Below are 26,826 nucleotides of genomic sequence, written 5' to 3'. Positions count from 1 at the left end.
ATGTATGTATGTATGTATGTATGTATGTATGTATGTATGTATGTATGTATGTATGTATGTATGTATGTATGTATGTATGTATGTATGTATGTATGTATGTATGTATGTATGTATGTATGTATTTATTAATTAATTAACTCAAGATATTTGCAAAATATAAATCTGCAATTCTGTCTGTATTATTTCTTTTATATTTTTTTTATTTAATTTTAATAATGTAAATAAATATATAAATAAATGAATAGACTATATGTTATATATAAATAAATATATTATAATATATATTATAAATAAAACAAATAAATAAATAAACATATTATGTTTTACAAATCAATAAAATAAATAAATAGGCAAATAAGTAAATATATTATATATTATAAATAAATAAATAAAATAAATAAATAAATTTATAATACATTAAATTATTTAATTAATTTATTTATTAATTAGTACATTAATTAATTAATTAGTAAATTAATTAATTAATTTATTTATAATGTATTTATTTATTTGCCTACTATGTATTTTATTGATTTGTAATATATATATTAATATTAATATTAATATATAAATATATTTATTTATAATATAGAGTATATTTATTTATTTACATATTTATTTACATTATTAAAATTAAATGTAAAAATATAAAAGAAATAATCCAGCCAGAATTGCAATTTTATATTTTGCAAATATCTTGAGTGTACATATTCAGTTTTTTGTCAGAATTTCGAATATACAAAGTCAAAGTTGTTCAAATGGTTATAAAATAAAAAAATATTAAAATTGTTAGATATAAATTCAAACCTGCAAAAAAATAAAGGCAGAAACGTCATATTTAATTCAATTTTTTGTATGTTTTTTAAGAAAGAAAGAAAGAAAGAAAGAAAGAAAGAAAGAAAGAAAGAAAGAAAGAAAGAAAGTTCAAGACAGAAACTTGAAATTTAATTACATTTGTTATTTTATTGTATTATTAAGGCAGGGAGGACACATATTTTAAGGATGTTTTTCCAAGTGGGTAAATTTAAAAATCCCTTGTTTTCCAGACTTTGAAAACTGTAAATAAAAGAAACCTTTGCTTACGCTTATTTTCTTACAAAATGATCATGAAAGCACTTCATAATGTCTGGTCTGTGATGCTTTAAGCTGTACAAAACAACATCAGTCATGACATTCAGAATTGTGCCGTTATACAAATAATAATAATCTAATTGTGGACTTTTATTTTTATATAATGTTCTCTTGAAAAGGCATCTCGGTGTACTCTAGGTTTGCTGTCGTTACCTATCTGCACAATGATTTGCACAAATCTTGTGTGCAGATGTGTTGCTCTGTTCTGAGTGGTCAAGATTGTTGTCTGACCACCGCCACACATATCGCTTTAACCAGTGGCCAGAGGCACGGCCCTTCTCTTTTGTTTCTTGCCATTGGCTGCCTGTGGATTCAGAAAAGCCTATACATCCCTCAGCAAAGAGCGCTGTGTAAAACTGCGGATTTACCTCATTGTCTCGTGTCAATAGAAGAATTTACTGAGCGTTAGGCTCTTTGCAAAGGACAGCTCTCTTATGTCTCACATTGTTATTTACATGTCGCTGACCTTGTCATTTCTGACCAAGTAATAGTGTCGATCTATTGGAAAAGTTCACTGTATATAAACAAATGGTATAGTTCACCCAAAAATAAAAATGACCTCGTAATTTCCCAAAAAAAGTAAATAATTATTCTGAAAAATATTCTGTTGGTTGATTGTACTCATCAACTTCACTTTTGGGTGAGCTATGTCTAATAAGGCACTTCTGAAGCACCAATATGTTGAATGGGATGTTGTGTAGAGCAGTGTTCCCCGGACCGATTAAGTACCGGACCACAAAAGAATTGTGGAAACTGGATTTGTGGGGACGGCACGTGAAAGAAGCATATTGGACTTGCATGATATGTGTGTGTGCAAATTACCGGTAATGTGACAACTTCTCTTTTCGGAAAATATCCAGAACGAATTTACCAGTATTTTTAAAAAGGCCCTGTTCACACATACAACCTTTCCAGAAAATTGCCGGTAATTTTTGGGAAAGGTCTGTATGTGTGAAAGGGGCTTTTGTATGCCAATACCCCCAGATGGGACCATCTTGTTGCAAAGAAACAAGCTCAGGGCTCCTATTGATTTAGCGTTACGGACAGTTTTTGATGTTATAATATGTTATATTGTTGGAGCAATGTGTTAATAAAGTTCCTAATGTTATAATAGCATTGTAATGTTGTAGCAATTTGCTGATAAAGTTCCATATGAGTACACACGTTTATTATTATTATTATTATTATTATTATTATTATTATTATTATTATTATTATTATTATTATTATTACAACACGCCTGGTCCGCAGTAAAATTGTCAAGCGTTGACCGGTCCGCAGTTAGAAAAAGGTTGGGGACCACTGGTGTAGATTATACACTGACTGGCCACATTAGTTGGTACACCTGCACAACTGCTCGTTAATGCAAATATCTTATCAGCCAATCGCTTGGCAGCAAATCAATGCATATAGGCATGTAGACATGATCAAGACGATCTGCTGCAGTTCAAACCGAGCATCAGAATAGGGAAGAAAGGGGATTTAAGGGACTTTGCACGTGGCAAATACTGGTCTGAGTATTTCAGAAACTGCTGATCTACTGAGATTTTCACACACAACCATCTGTAGCATTTACAGAGAATGGTCCGAAATAGAGAAATAAAATGTGAGTGTGAGAAATAAGTGTGAGAGTGTAAGTGTGGGCTGTCGGTTTAAGGAGGACAATAATACTCGGGTTTGGTTCAAGACCGAGTGGGAATTCACCATCCCAGGCTCATTGAGGATACATACCCCCATCTACATTTCTGGAGACTGGGAAATACATACTTGGAGTTACGTGTGCTTGCAGTTTTTAGATTTCGCAAATCCACCAGAGGCCAATGTTTCCGCTTATTGATTTCTCTCACTTGTGCCATTTGCATGTTCTCTTCTCGCACAGATTGACCAAAGGGCGCAACAACATAAATACTTAGCCCATTAGCTTGCTGTCGAACGACTGTCGACCAACTTGCTGTCGCCTCGGCTGGGTCAGTTGGCATATCTGTGTGAGTTTGCATGTTCTCCTCGAGTTGGTGTGGGTTTTCTTCTGGTGCTCTGGTTTCCCCCACAGTCCAAAGACATGCACTATAGCAGGGATCATCAATCTCGGTCCTGGAGGGCCGGTGTCCCTGCAGGATTTAGCTCCAACTTGCCTCAACACACCTGCCTGGATGTTTCAAGTATACCTAGTGAGACCTTGATTAGCTTGTCCAGGTGTGTTTGATTAGGGTTGGAGCTAAAATCTGCAGGACACCGGCCCTCCAGGAACAAGTTTGGTGACCCCTGCACTTTAGGGAATTTGGATTAACTAAATTGGACATAGTGTATGGGTGTTTCCCAGTACTGGGATGCAGCTAAAAGATAATCCGCTGCATAAAACATATGCCGGAATAGTTGGCGGTTCTTTCTGCTGTGGCAACCCCTGATAAATAAGGGACTAAGCCAAAGGAAATTGAATGAAAATTGCTATGAGATAGTTGGATTTATTGTATTTATTGTATACAGCTTATGTCTATAAGTGTCTCCATAAAGATACAGTAGCTGTGTGTGTGTGTGTGTGTGTGTGTGTGTGTGTGTGTGTGTGTGTGTGTATCCCCCTCTTCTCTCTGCTAGATTTATGTTCCTGTCTTTGAGGGATTTGGAAGTCTTTGTGGTCTTCAATTGGGTCATTTGTTAGAGCTGAAGTCAGACTCTTTCTCTCTGTGGTGAAGATTGTTCACCGCTGACTATTACTCACAGTCACCGTAATGTCCCGGAAGAGCTCAGAGCTCAGGAGATATCTACCTCTGCCTCTGTAAACCCAATAAAGCCTGTCTTTTAAAGACTTTTAACGATTGTTTAATGAATAATCAACTTTAATGTAATTCAATTGTACACAATCTGCAGCGTGATTTCTGTCATCTGATAGACACTTTATACTTTTACTTGCACATGAAAGGCCTTTTAATGTAATAGTAAAAACATTCAGATTAGGGGTTGGACAAAATATCGATACGGTGATTTTTCATTATAATTCCGGCTGTGATACCATGGCACCAAGTATTGATATATGTGAGCAATTCCAGCTTTATAGATGCGACATTTGCAGTCAAAACTCAAAACATACATTCACAAAGAAAGTAAATGTCAACATTATATTGAAACATCTGTTTATAGCGGGGCGAGGCAGTGGTGCAGTAGGTAGTGCTGTCGCCTCACAACAAGAAGGTTGCTGGGTCGCTGGTTCGAAGGATATTGTCCGTTGTGTGTGTCTGTTTCCCAGAGATGGGTTGCGGCTGGAAGTGCATCCGCTGCGTAAAAACTTGCTGGATAAGTTGGCGGTTCATTCCGCTGTGGCGACCCCAGATTAATAAAGGGACTAATCCGACAAAAAAATGAATGAATCTGTTTATAGCAAACATCATCTCATATCATTATTGGGGACAAAATATTGTGATAATATTGTATTGTGTGTTATCGTATGGTATAGTGTGTAATCATCATTGTTGGCAAAATATCATGGTAATATCGTATCGTGTGTTATCATATTGTATCATATCGTATGTGAGCTATAATTATTGGGGGCAAAATATCATGATGTTATAAATCATGATGATATGATGATCATGTTGAGTGTTATCCTATCGTATCGTGTGTGAGCTATTAATATCAGGGGCAAAATATCTTGATATCATACTGTGTGTTATTGTACTGTATTGTGTGTGATCTAATATTAATGGAGGGCAAAATATTGTGATTATATCATATTGTGCGTTATCATATCATATCGTGTGTGAGCTATCATTATCGGGCGCAAAATATCGCAATAATATTGAATCGTGTGTTATCCTATTGTATCATATGGTAGGTGAGCTATTATTATCAGGGGGCAAAATATTATGATAATATCGTGTTGTGTGTTATCCTATCGAATCAAGTATGAGCTATCTTTATCGGGGCAAAATATTGTTATAATATCATATCGTGTGATATCCTATCGTATCGTGTGTGAGCTATCATTATCAGGGGCAAAATATCTTGATGATATCATACTGTGTGTTATTGTATCGTATTGTGTGCGATCTAATATTTTTAGGGGGCAAAATATTGTGATTATATCGTATCGTGCGTTATCATATCGTATCAAGTGTTAGCTATCATTATCGGGGGCAAAATATCATAATAATATCGTGTTGCGTGTTATTAAATATCGAATCGAGTATGAGCTATCTTTATCGGGGCAAAATATTGTGATTATATCATATTGTGTGTTATCCTATCGTATCGTGTGTGAGCTATCATTATCGGGCGCAGAATATCATGATAATATTGTGTTGTGTGTTATCCTATCGAATCGAGTATGAGCTATCTTTATCGGGGCAAAATATTGTGATAATATCATATCGTGTGTTATCCTATCGTAACGTGTGTGAGCTATCATTATCAAGGGCAAAATATCTTGATGATATCATACTGTGTGCTATCGTATCGTATTGTGTGCGATCTAATATTTTTAGGGGCAAAATATTGTGATTATATTGTATCGTGCGTTATCATATCGTATCAAGTGTGAGCTATCATTATCGGGCGCAAATATAATGATAATATTGAATCGTGTGTTATCTTGTATCATATCATATCTGAGCTTTTTTTTGGGGGGGGGGGGGGGGGGGTGGAGGAGTATTATTATACCATTGTGTTATGTGTCACCCTATCATATTGTTTCGTGTGTGATCTATCATCAGGGGCAAAATATAGTGATAATATTGTGTGTTATTGTATGATATCGTATTGCATCGTGTGGGATCTTACATTATCAGGGGCAAAATATCGTGTTAATATCGTATCGTGTATTATCATATCATATTGTGAGTGATCGTATCGTGTGTAATCATTATCGGGGCAAAATATCATGATAATATTGTATCGAGTGTTATCCTATTATATTGTATTTGATCGTATCATATCGTGTGTTAAATCATTATTGGGGGCAAAATATTGTGATGATATTGTATCGTGTGTTATCCTATTATATTGTAAGTGATCGCATCATATTGTGTGTGAAGTAATCACTATTGGGGCAAAATATTGTGATGATATCGTATCGTGTGGTATTGTATCGTATCGTGCGTGGTCTATCATTATTAGGGGCAAAATATTGTGATATATCATATTGTGTGTTATACTATCGTATCGTAACATGTGTGATCTATCATTATGAGGGAAAAATACCATGATAATATTGTGTTGTGTGTTAAACTGTGGTTCCCACCTCTAATCCAAATCATGATGAAGCATGTGGGTCTTTATACAGTGCAGGTATACACTGACCTTATACACTGTAATGTTTCATGATGAATATTTATAGAACTGAACCCGTTTTAGTTATTAGACTTAAAATCGGTTCTTTTTTTTTTTTTTTTTTTTTTTTTTTTTTTTTTTTAGAAAATAAAGGCAAGGGATAAAGGCAAGATTTTTTTTTAAGATTTAAAGACCCTAAAAATTAAAGCTGAATTAAAATATATGCTCAGTAATGGGCAAAAAATCTACCGAAATCTAAACTTGCTCTGCTACTTTATTCATTCTTGCAATCTTAGTGTTTGAAACAGAAAACTAGTAAAAATGTTTACTTTTTTTCAGGTTTGCTAATTATATTATTCCATAACAGTCATCAGACTTTAGATTTTTTTTATCAAGATCAATTGGAATTTGATATTTAATGGTGTTCCCCCTTTTTTCAAAATGATTCCTTCATAGCATTAATGAAATAATAACTCTATCGAATGAATATTCTTCATTTGATCAACCTAAAATGTTGACTATAATTTAACCAATCCATATCCAGACATCTACAACTCAAAACAGGTTTGTCTTGCTATTATCTATTTTTTATATCTATTTTATATATAAAATAGCCCATAAAATAGCCCACGGTGCTCTTTAGTTCCCCATGTGCACCAGCAGAGGGCACATCCTGCTTGACTGACCAGCATTTGAAGACCACACACATTCAGTGCATTCGGTCAGTTTCATACAGCAGTTGTCTCACACACACATACAATAAACACGGACTTGTTTTTATATCCCAATGGGCACTCTCATTTATATATTGATATTTCTGCTATACAAACCGTAGTTTCTCTCCCCTACCCCTAAACTCAATCCTCACAGGAAACAATCTGCATGTTTTCATTTTCAAAATACTTGCTTCTGTGTGATTTATAAGCATTTTACCTCAATTTTGGTCCCCACAGTGTACGTTCAGGTTTAACTCTCCACTATGATATAAAAACAAGCGCACACTGACATTAGAGAACATCATGTACCTGCCGCACATGATATAATCACAGGAAATGCGTCACACACTGTACTGCTCCCACCGCTCTGTATGTGTGTGTGTGTGTGTGTGTGTATGTGTGTGTTCATTATCACTGCTGAGTGAGTGACAGAAATCAGCTCAGAATAACTGCTGCTTGTCCTCATGGTATAATCGGCCCCTGCATGTGGCCCTGAAGTGGCTGTCATGGGGCCTGTGACTCCAGTGCTTTCAGGGGCCCATTAGTCTCCATGGAAACTCAGCTTCCTGTTTAAAAAAAAAACATAAGATTTATATCCAACATACAGGATGATTCAAACAATAATACAAAACAAGATTAAATAAAACAATTATCACAGATGTAATTGTGTCCAATATAATTTCATGTATTCCCATATTTCATCATTCATTCATTCATTTTCTTTTTAGCTCGGTCCCTTTGTTAATCTGGGGTCGCCACAGCGGAATGAACCGCCAACTTATCCAGCATATGTTTTATGCAGAGGATGCCGGAAACATCCATACACACTCATTCACACACATACAGTACGGACAGGCTTACCCAATTCACCTATAGAACATGTCTCTGGACTTGTAAGGGACCCGGAGGAAACCGACGCCTACAAGGGGAGAACATGCAAATGCCACACTGTCATGCCAACTGGTCCTGTTGGGACTCGAACCAGCGACCTTCTTGCTGTAAGGTGATCGTGCTACCCACTGCGCCACCATGACACCCCTACATGTGTTATTATGCATACATAAATACACACACATGCATGTATTTGAGATTTTTTTTATTTATATTTAGGGCTGTCAAAATTAGCGTGTTAATGCATGTGATTAATTTTGATTAGTGTGGGAATGAGAGAGAGCGTGATGCTGTGTTTCGCTTGCTTGGTGCTGTGTGTGTGTTTAAACAGACTGCTTGTTAGATCAGGGGTTTTCAAACTTTGGGTCCCGACCCACTAGTGGGTCGCACAGTGAACAAAGGTGGGTCGCGCAACGTCACATACTGTAGCTGCAGCTATTTACATTGCGGTGAATCAAAACCAGTACGATTGACGCCAATAACTTAAAAACCTCTTACCCTAAAAATATCTAAAGTGTGTTTCCTACAAAAAGACAAAGCTGGTTATGTTTCACAGCTGTCTTTTTCTTTTTTTTTTCGCTCGACATTACAAGCACTGCTCCGTTTGAGCTCTCGCCGTTAGACCTCGCGCAGAGCAGAGCTCTCAGTAAGGGACCGTCGCAAAAGTGCTTTTTTTTGTTTGTGTTTTTTTTGTTTGTTTTTGTTTTTTGCTCCGTCCTGCGTGTTTCATTTTAAACACTACTTATATTCTCTTAAATGGGCACAAACAGCTATTAAAGTAGTCGAATGCTTCATTATAGATCTGAGCATTCTTACATTGACACCTCTGTTATCAAACAAAACACAATGAGAGATTCATTTGCTGCTCTTCACGAAATAACTATAGTAACTTTAATCAATATGCAAATACAATTAAAAGTGAAGTCGATTTTATAGCTTTATTTATTTCTGGATAGGCCATTGACTTTAATAGGCTAAACCTTTTATTGTATTGTCAATATTTTCTAATGTTTGCTATGTATTCTATCATTTGAAGCTATTTGTTGTCCAATATTTTTTACATCCCAACATTGATAGATTGCTAATCAATAAATAGCTATAGTGCTATCTGTTAGTTTTAACGTCAGCTAATGTTATGGAAGGGCATAGATGCTATGGAAAATCGTAATAGTAATGTAATTACCCCATCATTCCTTCCTCAAGCAAATGTGTAAATATTAGATCGGTTCAGCTATAACGTTAATTGCATTGGCATATTTATCTGACGTTTTCCCAGCTTGTAGTAGTCGATCAAAAACTGTTTAGTTTCTTATGACTACACTAGCAGTGGAGTTTACTGCGATGTGACGGGGCTTGATCATAATCCCGGGGCTTGATCAAAGGTTGATCATATTCTCTTCTGAAAAAAGAAGAGTGTCTTTTTCAACAAAAAAATGATCACAGTTACAGCCAGCATCCCACAAAAAGCACATTGAGCCTCATTTTGTGCATATCAAATCGCAAAATCCAAAAAGCCGCACACCATATATTTTTGACTGCTTTGAATGGAGACATTTTTTTTACCCATTTTTCCATATTAAAATATTATGGTGGGTCTTGAAATTGAATACTTGCCTAGGTGGGTCCCGGAATAAAAAAGTTTGAGAATCCTTGTGTTGGATCACCCAACCCCTAATCCCCCCCACCACCCCCTCAGTGACGTACCTAGATATCGAATGGAACCGAATCGATGGCATGATAATCGTAACGAACCATGAGACCAGTGTAGGTTCACACCTCTAAGTGACTTGTTCCTCTCTATTCGGCATTTGTCTTCTGAACATTTATCTACTGGATGGTGTTATTTGACAATTGTGTGTGAAAGAGAGAGCATCTGTTCAAGCACAGCCTCTTTCACAAGTTGATGCTTCTACACAACAGTCATGGTGACCTTGTGAATGTAAACGAACAGTCTACAATGATGAGGGGAGGAAAGTGCTGACAGTGAAGAGGAGGATGACTGATTCACACACTGAGGAGACACCATCGCAAGAGATTTAAAACAAATGAAGAGACCAAATCACAGAGAGCTGTTCATGCCAATATAAAGGGACGGTTCAAAAATCTCTCCACTGATAATCAGAAATGTTTCTATATCGGCAAATGGGGCTTTTAGAAAGATTTTTTAGGGATATTGTACAGCATTTGACTTTATTCAAATGCTTTCTCTGGGTGCTCTGATTCCCCCACAGTCCAAAGTCATGCGATATAAGTGAATTTGGTAAACAAAATTGGTCGTAGTGCATGAGACTGTGTGTAAATATTAGAGTTTGTGGGTGTTTGCGGCTGGAAGGGCATCTGCTGTGTACATTTACATTGTCATTTAGCAGACGCTTTTATCAAAAGCGACTTACAAATGAAGACAAGGAAGCAATTTACACAACTATAAGAGCAACAATGAAGAAGTGCTGTAGGCAAGTTTCAGGTATGGAAAGAAAGTGTAAGAAGCAAAACATTAGTAATTTTTTTTCTTTTTTGAGTACTGTTAGTGGTATAGCCAGAGAGGCAATTGCAGATTATTATGTGAAGTATAGACTAAATAGTTGAGTTTTTAGTCGTTTCTTGAAGACAGCGAGTGACTATGCCGTTTTGATGCAGTTAGGGAGTTCATTCCACCCACTGGGCAGAGTTCAGGAAAGTGATTTCTTCCCTCTTTGGGATGGAACCACGAGGCGATGTTCATTCACAGAACGCAAGTTTCCGGAGGGCACATAAATCTGCAGAAGTGAGAGCAGATAAGGAGAGCAGCCAGAAATCGCTTTGTAAGCAAACATCAGAGCTTTGAATTTGATGCGAGCAGCAACTGGCAGCCAGTGCAAACGGATGAGCAGCGGAGTGACATGTGCTTTTTTAGGTTCATTACAGACCACTCGTGCTGCTGCGTTCTGAAGCATCTGAAGAGGTTTGATAGAGCTAGCTGGGAGCCCGGCTAGTAGAGAGTTGCAATAGTCCAGTCTGGAGAGAACAAGAGCTTGAACAAGGAGTTGAGCTGCATGTTCAGATAGGAAGGGTCGGACCTTTCTGATGTTATAGAGTGCGAATCTGCACGATCGAGCAGTTTTAGAAATGTGGTCAGAGAAGTTTAGTTGGTCATCAATCGTTTCTCCAAGGCTTTTCACTGTTTTGGTGCAGTAATGGTTGCCCCATCCATCTGGATTGAAAAGTTATGCTGTAGAGTCGGGTTGGCAGAAACTTCAAGCATTTCCGTTTTCGCGAGGTTAAGCTGGATCTTTCATCCAGTGTGAAATGTCTGACAGGCAGGCTGAGATGTGAGCCGGAACCGAGGGATCATCAGGGTGAAAAGAGAGGTACACTGCAAAAAAAGCTTTTCTTGCTTAGATTTTGTGTCTTGTTTCTAGTCTAAATATCTAAAATTTCTTATATCAAGAAGCATTTTTTAGACAAGCAAAACATATTGCCTTGTTTTGAGAAATAATATGCCAATATAAAGTCAGTTTTTCCTTAAAACAAGCAAAATAATCTGCCAATGGGGTAAGCAAATTAGTCTTGTTTTTTCTTTTGACGTAAGATTATTTTGCTTACCCCATTGGAAGATTATTTTGCTTGTTTTAAGGAAAAACTGACTTAATATTGACATAATATTTCTCAAAACAAGGCAATATGTTTTGCTTGTTTAGAAAAATCTTCTTGATTTAGGAACTTTTAGATATTTGGACTAGAAACAAGTCAAAAAATCTAAGAAAGAAAAGTATTTTTTGCAGTGTATAGCTGGGTATCATCAGCATAGCAGTGGTAGGAGAATCCATGTTTCTGGATGACTGAAACGGATTTTACTACCACTGCTATGCTGATAAAACATATGCCAGAGTAGTTTGACTATTGCCGGAATTGTCCATTTGCCGGAATATTTGCCGGAATAGTTGGTGGTTCATTCCTCTGTGGTGACCCCTGATAAATAAGGGGCTAAGCTGAAGGAAAATGAATGAATAAGTGATAAATGACTGCATAATCGACTTTCTCTGCATTGATTTGAATGTTCTACGTTGCTGTTGTTCAGAAAGTTAGTCATCAACCCATCAGAAACAACGTCATTTGCTGCATTATTCATGAAATCCCGAAGCATGAGTAACATTCATTTAGTGAGCTTCGCTTGTGGTGCTGTTTTTTCAGAGTTCATGGAGTCCATCAGTGTTTCTCTCTGAGACTCTGAATCTCTTACTGATGTGAAAATGCCACAGAGACACACTTCAAAAGCATCGCTCTTTCAGGAATCTGCTGTCCGAGCAGATCGGAATATGTTAATGAGGGCTGTCACTGATTGGCCGTTGAGCAGAATAATGAATATTGTTGTTGTTAATTCACCTTTAGCCCACTCAGCTGTGTATACACTTCCACATGGGGATTTTTCCATAGGGATTAGCGAGTGAGTGAGAAAGAGAGGTAGAGCAGTAGGTGTGTGTATCTTGTATTTCTTACGTTGTGGGGACCAAATATCACCACAAGTATAGCAACACCAGTACATTTTGAGCTTGTGGGAACTGTTTTTTGTCCCCAGGAGAAAAACGGCTCATACATTTCACAGAATTAAGTACTTTGAAAATTTAAATATGCAGTTTGCTTACTGTAAAGGTTGAGTTTAGGGGTAGGAGATACAATATACAGTTTGTACAGTATAAAAACCATTATGTCAATGGGAAGTCCCCATTAAGATAGCTGTACAAGTGTGCATGTGTGTGTTTGTTTATTAGCGTGTGCCGCCACACATCCTCACTGTGACACTGACCTGGTGTGACAGTCACCCGGTCAGCTGACAACCAATGCTCACCTCTGATTGGCCAGCACTGATCAACCTATACAGCTCTAAAAATAATCCACAATGGTCCCTCAGGCAGGGTGTGTCTAGAAGAGAGAAAGAGAGAAGGGATGAGAGAGAGGCAGTGTTAAACCAGGCTTAAGTTTTAAGTTTTATTTGTGGAAAAGCCGACAATACATTTTAAATGATGGGGTCTTCTTTTGGGGCCAAAAATCATTAGATTATTAAGTAAAGATCATGTTCTGTGAAGACAATTTGTATCTTTTGTACTGTAAATAAATCAAAACTTAATTTTTGATTAGTGATTTACATTGCTAAGCACTTTATTTGGACAGTTTTAAAGTAATTCTTTCAATATTTCAACTTTCTTTTTGAATTCTTAGGTTTTCTAATGATATTGTCCAGCATGTCATAAACAAAACGCTCATCAATAGAAAGTGTATATATTTATAAAATTGACCCACATAACTGGTTATGTAGTCCAGAGTCACACTCACCAGCCACTTTATTAGGACACCTGTCCAACTGCTCGTTAATGCAAATTTCTAATCAACCAATCACATGGCAGCAACTTAATGCATATAGACATATAGACATGGGCTGTGTACGAAACCGCCTACTACTCAGTAGGTACTGTATTTCAATTTAAACTGACTACTCAGTCGTCAGAAAAGTTCGTTTCATACTGTATGAATGCGAAAAGTATTAATTTAATTCGGACGTACAACATCTGCCATTTTGTCATGGTCAATTGACCTACCTGCATCAGTTGCATCACTTCACTCCCATTCATGAATTCTCATGCGGGGCATCATGGAATAGCGCAGCGTGCATGGGATGCGCACTTCAGAAACACGCCGGAAGTAGTAGGGTATCCTGGGTACTCAAGGTACTGATTTTTGAATTCTATGAATTCGGACATACTACTCTCCTCGCATGCTGATTTTAGCGTACTATATAGTATAGAAGTATGTGGTTTCGGACGCAGCCATGGTCAAGACAATCTGCTGCAGTTCAAACCGAGGATTAGAATGATTATTAAGTGACTTTTAAGCGTTAGTCATCTCCGAATGGTTTCTGAAACATGACAATGAGTTCAATGTACTCAAATGGCCTACACAGTCACCAGAACTCAATCCAATAGAGCAGCTTTGGGATGTGGTGGAACGGGAGATTCACATCATGGATGTGCAGCCGACAAATCTGCAGTAATTGCGTTATGCGATCATGTCAATATGAACCAAATTCTCTGAGGAATATTTCCAGCAGCTTGTTGAATCTATGTCATAAAGGATTAAAGCAGTTCTGAAGGTAAAAAGGGGGTCCAACCTGGTACTAGAAGGTGTACCTAATAAAGTGGCCGGTGAGTGTATGTCATACAATGCTTTTGTTTTTGCTTAAAGAAGTTTCTTGAGCTTAAGAACTGTATTAAATTGGTCAAATATAAAAATGTGTAAATAGTATTGTTTTGAAAATAAATATTATTCTGAATGAAAATATCCAAAAACTTGATCAAAGCTTATTTTTGGCATTGTTAGCATGATTGGCCTATTAGCATGGCCTATTTCTTCTGAAATCATGCTAATAGGCCAATTTTCTGTTCAAGAAAAATTCCTTTTTATGAATAATGTTGAAAATAGCTGTGCTTCTTCATGTAGGAGGCAATAATAATTTTGTCTTCTTTGAAAGTTCTTAACGCCATAACTGTCTACATAACTGTTACTTTTGATCAATTTAATGTTCATTCATTAATTTTCTTTCGGCTTTTTCTCTTATTTATCAGGGGTCACCACAGCGTAATGAACTGGCATATGTTTTACACAGTGTATGCCCTTACAGCTGCAACCCAGTACTGGGAAACACCCATATACTTACATTATTCACCTATAGCGCATGTCTTTGTAGACTAGAACCATCGACCTTCTTGAGGTGAGGCCATCTCCAATTTAATGTTACTTGAGTAAAAGTGAACCATTTTTCTCACAGTCTCCGAACGGTTTTTGAGTGGCCAGTGCCAATATAGATGGATATAAAGACAAAAGACAGTGAAATGTAATGCTGGTAAAAGCAAATCAAAAACAACAGAAACAGAAAACAATACAAAAGGGAAATAAATAAACAAACCATTGCATAGTAAATGGCTTAATTGGCAGGGCTTTTAATGTAGGATGTAGTGTGTGCTGATGCCATACAGTGAGGAGCTGTCCAATCAGCACCACACACACACACTACTGCTGCACACTGACAATATTCTCCAAACCAAATTTAACAGATGTGTGGTTGCTGAGTGTTCTGTACTGCCATTGAACCATTGTGTCTCTTTAATACTCTGTGGTTTAGTTTTTAAGACATATAGACTAGTGTGTTTTGATCTCATTAAAGATCAGTTCATACCAGATTTTAATCCATGCATTTTTTTATATTAATTTGTGTACAGTATTTACTGTATGTTAAATCAGTGATTTTGTCATATTTTTTAAATTATATTTTTTTAGTGCATAGCACACTTCTGACTCTTTTAACAATCTAAGCACAAAGTCTAAAGCACATGGCGCAGAAACACAGTGTGTCCAAATTATTTTAAGAATGGGTAAAATGGTCTGTGCACCTAGCTCATACTCTAAAAGTGTTGTCCTTATTCTACTATTGAGTTATGGGTGTGTTTTGGGCAGACCAGGCTCATTCTGAAAACCTACCTGTATATACATTTCTGGAGACCGCCAAATACGTTCTAGGAGCTATGTTTTTTTGCAGGTTTTGTTTTTCGCGAATCCACCAGAGGCTGCTGTGTACGCTTTTTCAGATCTCAAATTTCTCTTGTGAGTGGCGTTCACGCCTGCTGTTCTCATGTAAATCCACCAGAGTCGCTGTCTACTGACTGATTGACTGGCTTGATGACTGACTGACTGATCGATCGACTGACCCAATCTTCTCCTTCCCTAAAGCCCACCAATAGTATTTTAAAAAGCACAGATTGACCCGCCCACCCACTTCCCTTAACCCAACTGACAGTTTTAAAAAGCAATCCACTGGTAACAGCGAGAAAGCCATCCATACGGAGGTAAGCGGTCAGCTGATAAGCGCGAAAAGGAGTGACGTCATGCCGGCCCGTAGCGTTTCTTTTAAAAACTAAATGCAGCTACATGATTCATGATCTCCAAAAACATATATAGGACTATTTTTCACATTGAGCCTATGTTGGTTTTGGGCCTAATTTGTATTAAAGCAATTAGAGCCTTACCTCATTCTTTTTAAAAGTCAATTGTGGTCGATATTCGCTGTTTACATGGTGGACGTTGTAAGCGGGAAATCTGAACGCTTTATTTGCAAGAATATGTCAAGGTTAAACTGTCTACAACAGAGGCCTCCTTGAGGTGAAGAATGCATAAAAGGAGGAAGGTTTTTATATTTATGTTTGTATTTATGTTAAAAAAAAAAATATATATATATATATATATAATTTTTTTTAATCCTTTATTTTTATATATATTTAAATATATTCAATATAGGCTCATTCTGAAAATGTAGCCCTGTATACATTTCTGGAGATCACAAATTATGTAGCCAGAGGTACTTATGGCTGCATTTCATTTTTTAAAAACGAACACTACAGGGCGGTATGACGCTGTTTCTTTTCGCGCTTACCAGCTGACCGCTTACCTTCCTATGGACGGCTCTCCTGCTGTTACCAGTTTTTCCAATGGATCACCGCATATGTCAGTGGACTTGAGACACAGAAAGGAGTTCACCACAACAACAGGGTTTGAGTCCGGCAAAGAACAGCTCCAGAAAGTGGGTAAGTGAAAAGCAGAAGCCAAAAAATAAAACAAAAAAGTAAATAACAGGGTGAAAATGTGGTAAAATCTGAAAACATGTCAACAATCAGATGAGTGCTTTTCTTTTTCTGGATTGCTTTATAAAACACTGTTGGGTTTAGGGAAGTGGGTCGCCAGGTCAGTTGGTCTATCAGTCAGTTGACAGCAGCCTCTGGTGGATTCACAAAAGCTGCAAACAAATGTATATCCTGGAACATATTTGGCGCTCTCCAGAAATGTATATAGGGATACATTTTCAGAATGAGCCTGGGTTTAATATATTTGTATACTGCTGTACATCCCTGTGTGTGTATTAAGCAATGTGTACTTGTGTTTTAGACCCTCATATGTGCATAACTAGCACATTCTTTAAATAGCAAATAAAACCCTGCGCAATTAACTTTAGACCAGCACAGTTTATTTCATTTGCCTCAAAATAGCAATACACAAACAATGCACCTTAAAGGGCCATGAAACCCCCTCGTTTCAGCAGGGTGTTTTCACACCTCTACTTTGGAAAAAGTCAGCAAAGTGAGCGTGTCCAGCTCTGTTTAGGGGAGAGTGTCGGAGGAACTAAAGTGGGATGGTGTGGGAGTGTCTATTTGGGCGCGCGCGAGTTTCAGTCAAAATACACACACATGAGAAAGTGATGGTGTTTAACCTACATGGACATCTGAAGTTGAATTATTTGCCAAATTATTAAATGTTGGACTTTAACTGCAGTTTGGCTCTTTCATTCAGGGAATTCATTCATGCCCCTCGCGACAAACGTGATATTTGATTCGAGGATCTGCTTTAAGCGTGTATTTTTCATGCAATGTTTGATACCGCACGGCGAATAAGAGAAAAAAAACCCTGCATTTCCCGGAAACTTAGATGCACATGGCAGATAGCGTCAGAAAGCCGCGTGTGTTATTCCTGTCACAAAATGCGGTGCTATGTTTGCACTCAGTGCAATAGTTAACTTAATTCGATACGAACAAACTGAATAAACAAAGAGCACTGGTCGCTCACTTACCAAATCTGTAGAGACAGGACAATCACCAGCAACTAGAGCCGCGTCTTTATGAAGAGAAAACTAACGTTACAAGCGAATCCGGATTTCAGCGTTTGCAGATGAGAACAGCTCTCAGGTAAACAATGTTCCTCCTTAGACACGTAAGTTATTGTTGTCGAGCGTCGCGTACACTGTTAATCCACACGTGATCCAGCTGAGTTCTCACAGAGAGAAAATGAAAACGAAACTTAATGGCAGCAAACTATAAAAGCAACACTTCACGCTTGTTTTGCCAACACAACGTGGCATCTCTGTGGCGTAAACACGGTGACACTAATGAATATTAATGAAGTTGCACAATAGAGCGCGCTGATTGGTTTGAACCAAGCCTTACTCATGCATTAATGCATCACACTGTAAGACGTAATAAGACTCACTCTGGCACAGACGCCCAGTCTGCACGCTGGAATACACGCTATTATGTCATGGCCGTGACGCAGCTTCAAAAATTCGTTTCAAACAGGAAGTACGAATTTGCTTGATATAACGCAAAAACAACCAATTTACACTTTTTAGTGAAATATAGGTGTCCTAATAGTGTTTTAGCAGTGTGGGACACATATACGACTGTCAACAGCTCAAAAAATGTGTTTTGGTGTTTCGTGACCCTTTAACACACCTCCTTTCCAGACTAGCACACCCATGTGCACACAAATACGCGCAAATTAATTTGATATTGTTGTGGAAAAAAAAGATTCTGCTCTGCAAAAATATTCTAAGTCTCTAAGTCAAACTTTTCAAAAAATGACAAAGTCTGAGATCTCCGAAGTCTTTAGAAGAAGCAGTTTATTGTTACAGCATCAGTAACAACAGAGACAGGTCGTTCGAGTGTCTGCCGAACATAGGCTTGCATACAGTTTAAATGCATCTCTGTGTCTTAATACTCCACCCTAATTTACACATTACACACCTCCATCAGCTTCTCCGCTAATGGGATCTTAACTCTCTTAGGTGCCCGTCACCAATAAAGTCTCAGGGTCTTTCAGGGGTCTTACCCATGTCCAGTTAAGGTCTTTCCTTCCTGTTTCAAAAGTGATGATTCACCCAAAAAACAATGCTCGACAATATATCTTGTTCACTATCCGCTGAGCTGTCAACTGTAAGTTCAGCTGAAGTTCATAAGTGGTCATAACTTTTTGAAGTCAGTACAAATGAGTGTGGGCGCACGTGCAGGTGCACCTTATCATGAGTTACAGAACGAAACGCAGGTGTCCTTATGGCCTTGCATCCATAAATCTACCCTCATTGTGACGTTAATGCTGCTCTTCTAATTTATCTTCTCTTGTCTAACTGCATTTACACAGAATGACTTTTTATTAACCGAAGCACACATACCTGATAATAATGCCACAGGTATTGTCACAATCTCGGTCTGATCACCGGTTCGATCTTTGTGTTACTCTTTCCCTTTCACTCGTATTGTTTTGATCACTCATACCCTGCTTTGTTTACCTATCGCTTCCCCACCCATCTGCTCTATTACTTTCCATTAGTCTATCAAACTAATTTCACTCACATGGTTTCCTTGATTTCTCCCCCTATTTATCCCTCCGTTGATCGTAGTTCTGTGTCAGATCGTAGTTTTTCCCCTTCCGGCATGTCTGGCGATCTCCCGGTCTAGTCCTGTTCCTTGTATATCCTGTGAGTTTTGTCGTGTCTGATGTCATCCTGTTGATTTTTCCTAAAGTGTTTTTTCTCCGTCTGCCTTCAAGCTTGTTCCCGTCTGTTTTTGTTTTGCCGCCCATCTGACTCCCCGTCTCTATCATGCCGGCCCTCAACACTCTCTCGCCGGCTTCCAAGCCTCAGTCTTCCACGTGGCCATTCTGTCCCAGTCAACGGCGGCCGGATTCATCGCCCCCTGTCGGGTATCAGGGTATTGCACCCTCTTGAAGACTGTTCTTCCAACCTCTCCGGAGTAGTTTTATTTAATCGTTTTTGGAGACTTTATTTCTCAGTTTTGAGTTTTTTGTGAACTTTGGGCTTTTTTGCCAACTCCATCACGGAGGAATTTTTAGTTTCCTTTTTGAAGATTGTTTTGTTGGCTAGTTTTTTGCCTCTTGAGTGTGTGGGCTTCAATAAACTTTGCTGACACCTGCATCTGTGCCTGAACCATCTTCTCTCTCACTCAGACCTCTGACAGGTATGGGTAATAATACAATAGATAATAATAATATTAATAATACTGAAATCACTCAAATAAGCATTTAAATGAGAGTAATACAATCATCAGAAAATTCATCAAGACACAATGAATTCCCCAACAATATTTAAACAATGTCGTGTAAAACATGAAATTTAACTTGTGCTGGACTGTAACTAGGCAAAAAACATATGCGTCATGTATGGCGCGCATTTGACCGGGTGTATTACAGCACCCTTCATGTTGATGCACATCAGGGTTTCCCTACATTCTACTGAGTGTTTTCTTAGAATTTGCTTCTTTTTTTTTAATGATTTTGCAGTGACTCTCTGCAGTGGTGTGTGTCAGAGGCTGATGTTGCTGTCTGTTCGATGACATTATACAGTAGTTGAGTTAATAGGCATGTGTGGGTTTTGTGCGAGAATTGTGGGCATTTTCCAGGAAAGAGTGCGAGCTCTACAGAACGTGCTAAGCTCATTCGGAGAGCTGTGTAATAAACAGAGACCTCATGCTGTGCATCTGCACTGAGCACAAGCAGCGTCTGATTCTGTCACACACTCAACGGCATTGATGTAAACTGTAGTTTAGAATGATTTACGAACAACCTTAGTATTTAATGCAACATAGACTCATTCTGAAAACGTACCACTATGCACATGGTAGCTAGAGGTACTTATGGCTGCTCTTTGTCTTTAAAACAAACACTATGGGGCAGTATGACGCCGTTACTTTTGTGCTTACCAGCTGACCGCTTACCTGTCCTGTATGGACAGTTTTTCTGCAGTTGTCAGTTTGTCCAGATGCTTGCTGCGTATGCTGGTAGACTTATGATGTGGAATGGAGTTGACTGCAGTGAAGGGGTTCGAGTCTGTCGAAGTACGGTTCCAGATAGCAGATAAGACAAAAACAGAAGCCAAAAAATTAAATAAGCAAATAACCGGGTGATAATGTGGTAACATCTGAAAACGTGGTAAAAACCACCCTGCTGCAAGGGCTTTTCTGTTTCTGGATTGCTTTTGAAAACACTGTTGGTTGGGTTAAGGGAAGGAGGAATGTGGGTCAGTCCATTCTTCAGTCAGTCAGTCAGTCAGTCAGTAGACAGCGCCCTCTAGTGGATTTATGTGAGAACAGCATTTGTGGATTCGTGAAAACAAAAACTGCAAAAAAACATACCTCCAGGTACATATTTTGCTCTCTACAGGAATGTGAAGAGGGGTACATACTTAGATTGAGCCTGGGTTGATTAAGTGATATTTAATTTTTAGGTTACCTTAAATTATTTTTGGTAGCACTTTAGGTTAAGGACTCATTCACATTGCGCACTATGGTCTTATTACTGTCCTGTTATTAAGATATTGGCTGTTTATTTGTATTCATAAAGTACATATTCTGTATTATTGTTCTACAGTACATTTCTAATCCTATCCTACACAGTTCTAAAAAGAACTATTACGCTAAAAAAATGTTTATTGGATTTACAAAATGTTTATTGGATTTACAAACTATATTTAGTATAGTTAGTCTCTGAATATCAAACTAACTATACCCAAAAAAAAAAAAAAAAACTAATACTACTAATGCTTTCCTTCTTAGACTTTACAGACCTGAAACTTGCCTATAGCACTTATTCATTGTTGCTCTTAGTTGTGTAAATTGCTTCCTTGTCCTCATTTGTAAGTCGCTTTGGATAAAAGCGTCTGCTAAATGACTAAATGTAAAATGTAAATGTATTTCAAGGTAAGTGGTTGCACACTATTTATATGGGCTGAATTTAAACAACAAATTAGGTTGAATATTACTACATTTAGTTTGTTTGTTTAAATTCAGCAGAAAGATAAATTGTTTGCAACTACTTACCTTAAAAAAATAGTAAATCCAATTCATCTTTTTTTTTTTTTTTTCAATGTTCCTATCACGATCACTAGTGATCTAGCATTTTCAGATCTCTGGACAACTACAAATCTGCCACTTCAATGAACTTCAGATCCCATCAAGCACTTCACTCACACACCTGTCCCAGATTGCTCTTGATTGCAAACACGCACAGTTGAAGCTCTTCAGGAATAGTCAGAGGCACTATAAACACAGCACATACATCATTGCTTGTAAACTGTAAGTAAGCATAACAAAGTCTTGCCTTGTCGTGTTTTGACCTTTGATTTACCGTTTATGTTGTTTTGCCGCTTGTCTTTACTATTTGCCTGTACTCTGGATACATTTTTGGATTATCTGCCTGTCCCTGTCTGTCCCTGTTTTGACCTTTGCCTGCCTGACGATTCTCTTAATAAACTGCATTTGGATCCTCACCTCTGATGCAACCCGACTATTACCATAATAACTATTAATAAGAAACAAATGGGTAAAAGTCATAGTAAAATAGCGAGTAGTTAATATCGAGAATTAAAATGAAGTGTGACCCTTTTTTTATATAAAATTATACTGTAGTCTATACTAAAGTCAATTTGCTGGCAATATAAGTAAACGTAACTGATTTAAACTGCAATGTAATGTACTATAAAGAGCATGCTCTTTATAAATGCTCCTTAGGGTTATTAATAGATTAACGTTTTATTAAAATACATTAAAATTAAGTCAGAGTTTAAAAATTGTTTTCATAATTATTATTAATATATCATCAAATTCACAAAATGCACCATGCCTTATGCTCAATGTCATGAAAAACAAGTGATGTTCCTGAAGAAAAGAAGCTTGTTCTATATATCATTTGCAAAGATTAAGTCTTTAAATGCCTCCTCCTCTTTATAGCATCACCATTAAAGAAACGATTTAGCAACACTTTCACTGTCTTCCACAATAAATTCCAAGGCAATTACTGTCAGACTTTAAATTGCCGCTGTAAACAATGTGAGTCTGTCGTTTGCTAAGGTTATGCATTATTTAGTCTATTTATTTGTCAATTTATCCACCCGTTAGCTAGTGGAACTGCGTTAAGTGTCCATATATTTCTGAAAAATGGTTGTCACGTGACAGCCTAATTATACAGTGTTTACTTGGATTAATTGGTCAGCTGGCTGTGCAGACAGCCTCGCGACTAGCTGATGTTGAAAACGTGTATTTTAGCACAGCTCTAGTTTCACCACGGGCCGTGTGCTGCATGAACATCTGCCGTGTGCGTGAGAGGTCAAAGTGATGTTGTGCTAGTCAGTGTGAATCTCTGTCAAACTATAATACAAAGCTCTGTTGCTTTTCAATGTTGCATTTAGATTTCTCCAGTGATGGAGAAATAGATAGCTCATTCCAGAATAACAGACTTCTATTTGAGTATGTTGATTTAATGTAATGTGTATTTATATAGAGCCTTTATTGTGTATGGCCATACACCCAAAGCGCTTCACAATCACGTTAGGGGTCTCTCCACACCACCACCAGAGTGTAGCATCCATTTGGATGAGGCTATGGCAGCCACGGGATAGCGGTGCCAGTGCGCTCACCACATACCAGCTACTGTGATACAGCCAGTTCAGTGGATGGTGATGATTGGGGGGCATGATGGCTAAGGGAGTTTGGCCCTGACACCAGGGTTACACTCCTACTCTTTACGGGAAATTCCATGGGATTTTTAATGACCACATAAAGTCAGGACCCCGGTTTAACATCTCATCCGAAAGATGGATGTACTTCCGACTGATTCTGAATATTGAGTAGGATCAAGGGCTTTCTTTTTGCAAATCATTCCCTTATTGCAAAATAGTGGAACGAGTGGTGTGGTTATGAATATTGTTGTTGAATTTGTCAAACTGTCGTCAACGGAGAAGGACCGCCCCTTCAAATGCAAAAGCAATTGACATTAGAGGCTGCAATGTTTAGTATCCCTGTTAGTGTCCCAATCTCCATACTAGAAACTCTGGTTTTGCTTCCCCTTGGGTCAGGGTGAGTAGAACAAGGGTGTGCCATGGCCAGGGCATGAGGAAGGTTTAGAGCAGGGGTGCTCAAACTCAGCCCTGGAGGGCCGGTGTCCTGCAAAGTTTAGTTCCAACCACATACAGACACACCTCAGCTAATCAAGCTCTTACTAGGCTTTCTAGAAACATCCATGCAGATGTGTTGAGGCAAGTTGGAGCTAAAATTTGCAGAACATCGACTCTCCAGGTTTGAAGAACCCCAGGTTTGGAGGGTTGAGTGTAACACAAGACAGCTTGTAAAAGCTGGCCAAATAACCCTTTTCCCCCTGACTTTGTGAGGTGCAGTAGCAACTTAAGTGGTGACCCATTTCTTAGGGGTAAATTTTGAAGCCCTTCTTCTTTACATTTTGTTTGAAGGGCCAAGAGGAAGGGGTAGCGGTACAAAAGTAGAGTTGGGATTGGGCCTTGATCTACAAGCTGCAGTCGGTGGCGCAGTGGGTAGCGCTGTTGCCTCACAGCAAAAAGGTTGCTGGTTCGAACCCTGGCAGGGTCAGTTGGCATTTCTGTTTGAAGTTTGCATGTTCTTTCCGTGTTCGCATGGGCTTCCTTTGGCGACTCCAGGTTGGGGGTTGAGCGTTGGGCTAACAACTCTCCTCACAAAAGCTAGATGTTATGAAACACCAATATGGTGCTGCTAAACATCAACTTCCATATAAATGGCCCTGGTAGTAAGTAATTAAGTAAGTAAGTATGCTCACTTCCCCTGCCAGAAACACCAGTTAAGGTGTGGTGGGTCAAACTAGAGGTTTGCTTTGGTGCTTTGACCCGGACGTGACTGAAGTTAGGAGGGTAGATTGTAGCATTTAAAGTAGCTGGGGCGTCAGCGCCAATAACCTGGTTAAGTGCACTGAAATATAGCACCATGGTGCTTACGGCAACCCTAGTTCAATTCCCGGCTTGAGGTTCTTTGCCCACCCTTCCCCTCTTTCTCCTCCCAATACTTTTCTGTCTGTAACCTCCACTCTCCTATTACAATTAAAAATAATTATAAAATAATAGCTGGGGGAATAACCCTCACTCGCTTGACCCCATGAGGTGCAGTAGCAACTCAATCTACAGGCTGCAGTGTTTACTGTTGTGTAAGTATGCTCGCTTACTTCCCATACCAGAAACACCAGCTGAATCCCTCTTGGGGTGTAATGGGTCAAACTTGAGTTGGTGCCATGACCCGGATGTGACTGAGGTTACGAGGGTTGATTGTAGCATTAAAAATAGCTGGAGATATAACTTTCATTCATTTATTCATTCATTTATTTTCTTGTCGGCTTAGTCCCTTTATTAATCTGGGGTCGCCACAGCGGAATGAACCGCCAACTTATCCAGCAAGTTTTTACACAGCGGATGCCCTTCCAGCCGCAACCCATCTCTGGGAAAGATATAACTTTCATTTCCCTGACTTTGTGAGGTGCAGTAGCGACATAATCTACAGGCTGGATTGTTGTGTAAGTATGCTTACCTCCTGGAAAGGTTAAGTAGTAAAAGAGGTTTGCAACCTTTAGCATAATGGTTAATAGAACCAGAGGGGTACATTTAGTGTCCTGTCCTGGATGGGAATGAGTTTTAAGAATAAAACGTACCTGTTCTCAAGAGGCACAATAATGGACACAAGAGGCAGAAGGCAGCCTTTTAAATGCAAACTCAGTCGCATTGTTGTGCTCTATAGTATGTGAGACCTAGCTCACAAGAGATTGCAGTTTTAACTTGTTAGTGTGCTTGCCTTAGTGTGCTTGGCTAAGATGCCAGTTTGAATCCCTTAGAGACTTGCATGAGTAAAACCATGGGGGGTTTCATCCATGCCATGACCAGGCATGAATGTTAACGGCATGAATGTAAAGTGAGCAAGTTTAATGAGGCCACCTAGTGAGTAAACCTCACTCCCCTGACCCCGAGAGACAGAATACCGACTGACGCTAGAGGCAGAAGGCAACTTCCTTGCTCCTGGAACAAAGCCACATGAAATGTGCATTAGCAGATTAGTATCCTAGCCACTAATCGAGACTTAATTGCAGCTGACGGAAAGGCAACAGGTCTTCATAATCTCCCCTACCAAGACCTCAAAATGCACCTCATCTGACCTCCTCCTTGCTAGAGGGGACTGTCACAGCTAACCAAACAATCGCACGACTGAGAAAAGCAGAGCGAGCGAGGGAGGGAGAGGAAAGGAGCATGCTCAGTATCGCTCTCAGCTCAGCGACTGCAGCTTTTAACTGCAGCGGGGGGGATGAGAGGGAGAGAGAGAACGGCAGAGCGCGCGAGCGAGCCTATGCACACACATGCACCGCAACTTCATCACAGGTATCTTCAGGAGCGTTTTAGGAGAGTCCGACGGCTTTATATGGGAGCGTCTGGATGCGTAGACATCCGTTTAGTGTTAGAGGCAGTTCAGGTGAGTACGTAGACTGTCATCTCTCTGAATGGGACGGTACAGCGGGACGCTCTCTCTCCTCAGCGGCTGCTCATCACCAACATGCAGCCTTGCGGGCCGCAGCCACCTGACGCCGTATCCCACACGCTCTCAGCACCGCACCAATGAGAGGCTTCAAACTCGCCTGGTAAGCCTTTCCAAGCTTTCGTGTGTTTTCGGTGAGTCTGGCCATGATGTTTTGAAACGTCTCTCTGTATCCGCCGTCACGTGCCATGGCATGCAGCCAACTGCAGTGCCGCCCTCCTTTTTTATATTCTTCCGCCGCTCCTCCAAACTCCACTCGCTTCCCTTTTTTCCCCCCATCTTTTGTTCTTTTATGCACCTGTGCCCCTTTTTCCTAAACTCCCTCTCTCTCTCTCTGCGTCTGTCTCTTTTTCCCCCCTCCCCTCCCGTCCTGTGCATGTGTTTGTGAATGCGACTCAGTCATGTGGTGGATATTTATAGCCGCAAATCACAGCGTGTAGCTCAGAGGAGAAGCGAGCGGCAACGTGCAGCCTGTTTCCTTTCGCTATTGCTGGTTTGTCTTTTGTTTCTCATTTTGTTTCTCTGTCAATCAGCTTTGAGAAAGGTAGACTAGATTAGATTTTTTTATTAAGGAATTACAGAAGTGTAGGTAGACTAGAATAGAAGATTGTTGTTCTTCAGATTTTCGTTGT

At 38.9% G+C, this 26,826-nt stretch overlaps 1 protein-coding gene and 2 long non-coding RNA genes across 39 annotated transcripts in view; 2 read left to right on the top strand and 1 right to left on the bottom strand.

The window, feature by feature from the left end:
- Window positions 1-26,826, top strand: part of gramd1bb (GRAM domain containing 1Bb) — a 183,708-nt gene that overhangs the window by 92,692 nt on the left and 64,190 nt on the right. For 17 of the 37 annotated variants that reach the window (XR_015515283.1, XR_015515282.1, XR_015515272.1 and 14 more), the window contains exon 1: window positions 25,974-26,297. The exons of the other annotated variants lie outside the window; for them this stretch is intronic. Coding sequence is in view for 5 of the 17 variants with exons in the window: in XM_087293517.1 (XP_087149643.1) it covers window positions 26,275-26,297 (23 nt within the window). In the remaining 12 variants the exon portion in view is untranslated. Of the gene's footprint in view, window positions 1-25,973; window positions 26,298-26,826 lie in introns of those variants that run through there. 37 annotated transcript variants of the gene reach the window in all.
- On the top strand, window positions 722-5,000 carry LOC147832940 (uncharacterized). The gene is made up of 4 exons (XR_015515434.1): window positions 722-1,836; window positions 2,443-2,980; window positions 3,452-4,278; window positions 4,505-5,000. It is a non-coding gene; the product is annotated as an uncharacterized LOC147832940 (long non-coding RNA).
- LOC141378683 (uncharacterized) lies at window positions 6,494-20,690 on the bottom strand. The gene is made up of 4 exons (XR_015515416.1): window positions 20,594-20,690; window positions 19,199-19,815; window positions 12,823-12,896; window positions 6,494-7,672 (listed from the first exon to the last, which is right to left on the bottom strand). It is a non-coding gene; the product is annotated as an uncharacterized LOC141378683 (long non-coding RNA).

Source organism: Danio rerio, chromosome 18 (genome assembly GCF_052040795.2).
Source record: "Danio rerio strain M-AB ecotype USA chromosome 18, GRCz13ab, whole genome shotgun sequence".
In the NCBI taxonomy this organism is placed as follows: domain Eukaryota; kingdom Metazoa; phylum Chordata; class Actinopteri; order Cypriniformes; family Danionidae; genus Danio; species Danio rerio.
Note: the sequence above shows the minus strand (reverse complement) of the source record. Positions and strands in the feature narration are given on the sequence as shown.